We start from the raw sequence: 8,369 nt of genomic DNA on the forward strand, positions 1-8,369 counted from the left end.
CAAAACCCAGCATTAAGAAAACGAGGTATATATTTTAATTCAATATTTATTTGTATTCATATAATGTCATGTATGTTTTGTAAAACTAGGCAGGCCCAAAAAAAATGTAGATCAATCTGCAGAACAAGCAGTAGGACAATCTGCAGAACCAGTGCTAAGACTATCTACAGTACTAGCGGTAGAACAATCTGCAGAATCAGTGGTAGGAAAATCTGCCGAATCAGACAAAGAAAACTCTGCAGAACCATCAGTAGCAGAATCTACAGCCCCAGCATTCGAACAATCTGCAATCTCAACTGTAAAAGACAAACCAGCTGTTCTAGCTGTTGCTAATATGGTATTAAATATTATTCCAAGATCAAAGGTACCTATAACAAATAGTGTAAACAATTTAGTTAAAAATTTGAGTTAGATATGTTTTTTAATTAAATTTTTGTTTTAGCTTCTTGCAAATGAATTGCGTAAATTAGTAATACCATTTAAATTAAAATACGCAATAGAACTTGATTGTATAATTATGCATCGTCAATATAACTATGCTTCCCAAAAGGTACAATACATTTTAATTTTATACGTCATGACTAATGATTATATCATTGTAATATTGATTGCTTGGTTTTAGCTATTAAAATTTCCGGAGAAAAACTTTTTGGCACAAGTAATTTATACCTTCACTAATTCATCTTATTTTATAGATGATAGCCAAAAGTAATTATTTAATAACTATCTAAATTTATTATTAATAAATATTTCATTCTAATATTTGTTTTAGGATATATTCAAAGATATTCTGTGTTACTTTAATGCAATATTTTAATGCTTCTGTTCACAAACATCTAACATACAAGGTTGAGAAAATGTACAATTTACAATGTAAGGTAATGATAAAAAATTTACTATGTAAAATGAAGCATATTTTTAATACAAGGATATATATATTAATAATTTCCATTTTTAAATAATTTACTTAAGAATCTGGGCGAAACAATAAATGTCTTGGTTTTATTTTCGTGTTTGTGTACACATACAATAGTGGATACCATTTCCTAGACGTCATGGTATAATTTAAAAATAATAATTTTAGTGTTTTTGTGCTGCTTATAAATATTTTAAATGTTTATCTCTTTTAGTTTATTTGCAATTTATGTGTGGTACAATTATTTATTTTTGGGTGAAAAAATTTTAAAATTGAATACAAGGTATCGTCAAAAGACATTCTTACTACTTATAAAAAATATAAAAATTACATAAACACTATTTTTTTTTTTTTTAATTTTAGAGTTTAAATTTTAGAAATTTGTTAAAATCACAAATTTTTTAAAATGTTCAATTTTTACAGCTTAGGCTAGCAAATATGATACAACGTTAGATGAATAAAAAGAATTTTAGTTACTTTCCTATAATCAAAATAATTATTTGTGCGGACTAGAAACTTACATCCTATATTATTTTACTGAATTTTACACAATGCACTTTTCTCAATATTTAGAATAAAGATTTGCCTATTTATACCGCAAACCTCTTCATACCCTCCTACTGTAGATAATATATAACAATAGTCAATAATTGTGACATAAATATAATATACTATCAGGGTCAAATCTTAGCTTTTTAACACCCGGGAAAAATTAAAAAAATATACCTATCTCAGGGAGATTATCAGAATTAGTATTTTTTTTGTTACGAAAAATCAAGCACTTTCACACAGTATTGTGAGGACCAACATTTACAAAACATTTTGCAATATACTGAACCAATCATTTATTTACCACAAATAATTTAAATGATTTTAACTTAAAAATAAAACATTTTAAATTATAAACTAATCACGTAATAATTTTAGAAGCACTTCTTTATGGTGTATTTAAATCTAAAATATGTTGTCAATATTTCTAAGTTTCAGGCTTAGAATAAATAATATTGATATTAATAACGTGTATGAATTATTTATTAACAAATCTAAATTAGGTATCCATTGCTTACTTTTAATATAAAAATCTTTATGTAAAAGAACAATATTTAATTTACAACATAACAATATTATACATTTTTCATTTATAATATTTGTTACAATCAAAACTTAATATGTACCTAGGTTCGGAAAAATATAATGAAACAAAAATGTGATAATGTACTGAAAATTGTAATATAATGATTATACATGATAAAGAAATTTACTTTGTCATAGATTTTAACTCATGGGTTATATGTATATACTAAAATATTATAAATTTCCAAAATAATTAGAAACCGGTTGTTTATTTGATATCTTGAACTATAAAAATAAATAAGATTAAAAAAACTAACCCAAGAGGATATAAATTTCCTTTTAAATTATTTTAATAAAATATGTAAACAATTTTCAATCTGATTTGGGCTACATATCAATAGGATAGTATTTTTGTTTTAATTATTTAATTATGTTGTACTTTCGTACTATCAAGTTTATCAAGAAAATTAATAGTTGTATATTTGTATTTAAAAAGCAAACACAAATAACAAATTATATTCCATTTTGTGTTATTTTTCATTTATCTAGTGCCATGGTTATATTTATAAAAAAAAAGTTCAGTATTAAAAGTTCAGTATATTTTAACCTACGAACATGTAATTTAATAAATAATCTGCCGCGAACGACTATAGTGGCGTGTAGTATATCAAAGCGGTCAAATTACCACGGCTAGAACATCTAGAAAACAGATATACCTACTTAAAACTTAAAAGAAGTATTATATTTGAGAAATATAGAAATAGTTAACTTAACCTTGACAAAAAAAAAGGTCATGGGGGTCAAAGGTCTACCCCCCCGTATTTACGTATACTAATGCATTCATGTTATAGTGCAAGTTGTCAACAATAAAAAAAATAATAATTTTGGCTCGAAACTCCGAAAAGACAGGGGGGGGGGCACGCTCCGGGTGCTAAGTATAGGGGCTGTTACCACATACTGCTTGTCCTATTGCTTACCAAAAGTTCTTATAATAATAAATAAAAATATTTTATACTACTTTTTTTATTAATTTTTAATTCTACATTAAATTTAGCAATATTTAATACAATTTATTACAATGAAAGAAATAACAAGAATAATAATTGGTAATAATACATTGATTACAAATCCCATAAAAATTGTATCGTTAGTAGCGCAAGTTATATCGTTATATTTGTTATACCAGTTATAATTGTATTAGAATGTAATTGGCCTTACTGCAATATTAAAAACAAGAATTTTGTTCTTAATTATGAAATTATTTAACTTCATAAAATAAGTAAATAAACAATTTTTATAAAAGTTATGTATTATAATATTATACTGTTTTAGGCCGTGGAATGTTTTCTGAATAGATTGAGATATCAACCACACATCAATTATATCTATAAACAATTCCTAAGACCCAAATATATTTGGTGTTATTTGTATGGTCCCATGTTTCTATTAAGATTAATTGGTAAGTATCGAACATAAATACATTCTTTTATGCTTAACCTTAAGGACTTATAAATACATTTGTATGAAGTCTTTACAACATTTAATTGAATAGTTTAATGACAAATATTTTTTCATTAACATTAAAGTTCTATGTTATGTGAATAATTTTAATTTTCATATTTTTAATTATGTCTCTTATTGAGTATTAAGTTGTCCGTTTCACAATAGTTCCTCTAGCCTATAGTGTTACAGTTATTTTATGAAGTAACTTAAATATTAATTTTATTTAACAATGAATTTAGCCTAAATTGGAAATAGTGTTAGTACATTCCTTGCCTAGGAATTAAATCAAAACAAATAAGATGTAAATAAAATATCTTAAAAGGATGTGATACCTGTGTGTGTTGTCTCCGTCTTACAAGTGCGTAACATAGCAAATTGTACGCTCAGCAGAATATGTGTAACTCTGTTAATTTAAAAATTAGAGTGAATTTACCTCTTATAAAATCTAAAGATAAGATTATTATCTAGGCAATCTTATGAGCTTTTTATTATATTTTAATTTTAAAACGAGTTATGAGTATTTTAAGATGTACAAACAATTTACAATTTTAAAATACTCATAACTCCCTTAAAAATAAAAATTAAATAAAAAGCCCATGAGGTTGACCTGATAATAATCTTACCATTAAATTGTATAAGAGATTAATTCACTCTAATTTTTAATATATTGGAGCTACTGTATTCTACTGAGTGTAAAATTGACTATGTTACACACTTGTAAGACGGAGACAACACATACCGGTATCACATTCTCTTAAGTGCATCAGAGTCATTTTGTGTGGAGTGCAAAAACAGACAAATAGTCAAATTGTATTAGCTATTTTTTATTTAAAAAGAGAATATTTTGCAAGTTGGATCAAAACTCGATTTTTAAAACTATAATTTTACTATAGAAGCTAAAATATGCATTTCAATTATACACAATATTTTTTATTTTTTAAACATATTTTTCTAGCACTATTAAAAGTAAAATAAAAATTTGGGCTTTGATCCAACCTAAAAAAAATGCTCATCTTTCAGATTAAAAAAAAAAATTATCAAAATTTGATATATCAATGAGGGGTGTAATTTTTTCCTGTGAAGTAATTTTTGTTGATACAGTATACTGTATCAACTGCCGTCCCTAAATAGGTATCGGGCTGTAAATTGGTGGAAAAGTTTTATAATTGAGTTAACAACTGAAATTTGAAATATGATTTTCAAATTGTATAGAATTGCAGAAAATTGAAAACCCGGCACCAAAACCCTTAACTTTAAAAATATTTATCAATTTATTTGATAATTTGCTATTCAAATTTTGTTCTCAAGTAAAATAGAATTAAATCAATGAAAATATTTTACTATACATTTTATCATAAGAAGGCTTAACATTTATTTTTCAGTTCGTTTACCAACAATTTTGGGATCAACCTCGATGCTTCCTGAATATGATTCAAATACCTTTGTTTATCATATTAAAAAATTAATCCGGTAAGTTATTAATTTTAGATTTTTATTTAAACAAATACAGTTGAAATTATTTATAATGACATCCAAAAAACTAGTAAAAGTAAAGTACAACACCAAAATATAAAATTTCATCAAGAAAAAAGATTGTATTGTCACACATATATGATATGTATTAAAAAGATATCCAGTTTTTATTAACTACACACAATTTTACGTGTGGGACAATATTTTGGTTCTAGAAATGGATGGGTAATGGGTATGACCATTATTTATAATCCAGAGGATCTTTGTCAATTTTGTGATGTCATATACCATAAAAGGAAAAACTACGATTAAAGACATACAGTTTACTCAACAACCCTAGGCACATACATAACAAAAATGATGCACGAACATTCTGGTTTCAAACAGGTGATCAATGATAAGAGAAAAGCTACTAACTCTCCAAGCGTGGTTAACATCAATCAACATCCTAATATTATATAATATATATATTGATATATTTTGTAGTACCAAGAGGAATCACTAAAATGCAAAAGCGCTAACTATATTTCTTGTTATGGCAAAAAATTGTGTGACAAAAAATAAGTTTCGTTGAGTATATATCTATATATCGTACCTATATATCTTCAATTGTGGGCAAAACTTAGAGACTTATCAGTTTTATTACAATAACACACCAGCCCCTGCTTTTTTTTAAACTTTCTTGGCTAAACATAGCTTAGCTACTTCAAAAACCATTATTTTGGTTCTATAATTTTGATCTACTTTTATGATGTATTTGGAAATTTACGTCATAAAGCAGAGGACCTCAAAACAGACCAGCAGTGAATAAACAAGTTTATGAATAAAAGTTGGATTAATACAATTTCTAAGAAAAGGGTGAGGTACAGCTAACGAATACCCAAACCGTCATGTTTTATTAAACACGACACCGTATATTAAAAACTACATACATTTTTTATATATTTTAACCTATCGATAAAACCGCATCATATATATATATATATATATATATATATTATACAACACAATATAGTTCATAACGAGTATATAGTATAATAACACTGCACACCGGAATGTGGTTTCACAAGAGCAGGGCGTGGGCATTTTCGAGAAGATAGTATACAACTACAGTATCCGTGAGAATCATGAAGAATAAAGATATCTTTATTCTTCATGGTAAGAACCCAGATATTCAATAGACAGAGGGAGAGGGCTTAATACTGTAAAGTGAACCCCGAAACGGCCTGTATTCAGACGTGGTTCACCCGAGCTTATGCGAGCACCTTCACGTTGGTCAGAATAACGATTGTCATTTTTCAACTTAGAATAATTTTCACAGAAGAATCAACTATAATAAATACGACTTAAACCATTTTCAACCGAGTATATATTTATTACACCTGAAATACATCCTCATACCACGGTACGCCTGCACCTGCACGGTATTGGCTTACTACACTATATTGTGTCGTGACAGTTCATTAGTGTGTATGAGTTCCCTGACCGCTTTATGTAATTAAGATAAACTACAGCTTAGAGTCTTGGGAATCTGTAATGTACATACACACAGTCACTCGTCACTATACTTCGCGATCAAAAAAGTTTCAATTCCTGTGGCTATAAAGGTCCCATAAAGCAGAACAAAAATTCACCTAGTGCTAATTTTAACTTTGAAAACATATTTTAATACTTTATTCTCTTTTCTAGGTTTTGTAGGTAATGGATTTTTGCTTTTAAATTATTGTTTAATTAGTGTAGTACCAAATTAATTAAATTGTTTTCCTAAATTCACTTTTACTGTAGTGTTTCAAAAAAATTTATTTCCTACAAAACACAGACAAGCATAGAACAAGTTTAAATAGTTTTTCAAAACTAAAATTGGGCTTCTGGAAGTATTTTTTTTACTTTTTCTTTTTGGTCTAAACCAGTGCTTCTCAAACTGAGGGCCGTGGCTATATATTATTGGGGAGTCGTGAAATATTTATTTTATTTAAACTATTTTCTTAAAGCGTTTTTTTAAAAAAAAAAACCATTATTATTTTCGACTTAAAGTTAAGCGGGGCAGGTTATTTAGTTATTAAATAACCCATAATATCATTAATCATTGTCAATAATTTATCTGTTTGAAATAGTATATGTAATTTTAGTATATATTATGAAAAAATAATTAATGATTCTGGTTAATGGGGGCTTGACAGTTTTACATTAAATAAGGGGCCCCTTGACAAAAAGTTTGAAAAGCACTGGTCTAAACAACAGCCTTAACACTTTGTCGGCCATGCGATCGCTATCGCCAGTGGAAAATATTCATATTATTTACAAATAAATTAGATTATGACAGCGTATGGATAATTACAAAACGCGAGTACAGGTGTCTTTAAAAATACTTTTATATTTTAATACTGTGCGGACGCCAACTTACAGTCCCACGAAAGTCGGCATGTTATATTAATTTTAATAATAGGTAAATAGTAGATTAGTTCACTCTAATAAAAAAAGTAATCGAGTAAAATAGATCTTTCTTAACGTTAAATATTATGCTACGTTATTAGTTAGTAATATTCAATATAAGTACTTAATATCTAATTATGATAGTAAATAACATGACAAATTAGATAGGTATCATCACAGTTGTACTAGTTTTGCGCAGTATGCGCATCTCTTTCACCTCCGTCCCATTTCGTATTTCTCCACTTCTCATTGGTTGATTTTGTTCTACGTTATAAATTATGTATATGTTTGATAGCCAATACGAAGTGGATAACTACGATAAAGGCGAATTAAAGAGCGGAGGATGCGTACCAAAATACTGTGATGATACCTATCTAATTTGTCATGGTAAATAATATGCAGTATGTACTAACATTAAAATAATTATAAAAATATAATTTTTTTTTCAGGTTCTTGGAGGATAATTTTGATACTTATTTCACTTTCAATGATTACATAAAAGCTGAAGAAATGGTTTAAAATATATACATACAGAATATTTATAATTTAGTATTTAAGAAAATCCAAGTATATTGGTACCTACATTGTATATAGGTACACTGTATTAGTATACAATATAACGCTATTAAATTAGTCTAGTTCCATAACTTATTGTTTAAAGAATGTTACACCCGTATGTGTACTCTCCGTATCACAATTGTACAACATAAAAAAATCTGTTTTGCTTGGTACAAATTTACTCCCTCAATATTTATAGTATAATTACTATAATAGTACAATATATATATTGTGTGGCATATATTGAAGTGAGCTATTTCAGTCGCGGGCGACGTGTGTGGCACGTGCCACACATACTATTTTTTTCACGCCTCTCTGTGACAAAAATTCTACAACGCATATGGAAGAAACTTAATCGGTGTCTTATAGTGTTTTAATTTTTTTGATAGCACTAAGTACCAATAATTTTTAA

The 8,369-nt window shown here is 27.3% G+C and overlaps 1 protein-coding gene across 1 annotated transcript in view; it reads left to right on the forward strand.

Moving 5' to 3' along the window:
- LOC100571783 overlaps positions 1-8,156 on the forward strand; it is a 10,097-nt gene extending 1,941 nt beyond the window's left edge. Inside the window, exons 2-9 of the mRNA XM_008187434.3 lie at positions 11-25; positions 90-364; positions 443-550; positions 623-708; positions 773-878; positions 3,323-3,449; positions 4,876-4,963; positions 7,849-8,156. Of these exons, the coding sequence (XP_008185656.3) occupies positions 11-25; positions 90-364; positions 443-550; positions 623-708; positions 773-878; positions 3,323-3,449; positions 4,876-4,963; positions 7,849-7,918 (875 nt within the window). The 3' untranslated portion in view covers positions 7,919-8,156. The remainder of the gene's footprint in view (positions 1-10; positions 26-89; positions 365-442; positions 551-622; positions 709-772; positions 879-3,322; positions 3,450-4,875; positions 4,964-7,848) is intronic.
- Positions 8,157-8,369: the final 213 nt, after the last annotated feature.

This window comes from Acyrthosiphon pisum, chromosome X (genome assembly GCF_005508785.2).
Source record: "Acyrthosiphon pisum isolate AL4f chromosome X, pea_aphid_22Mar2018_4r6ur, whole genome shotgun sequence".
Taxonomy (NCBI): domain Eukaryota; kingdom Metazoa; phylum Arthropoda; class Insecta; order Hemiptera; family Aphididae; genus Acyrthosiphon; species Acyrthosiphon pisum.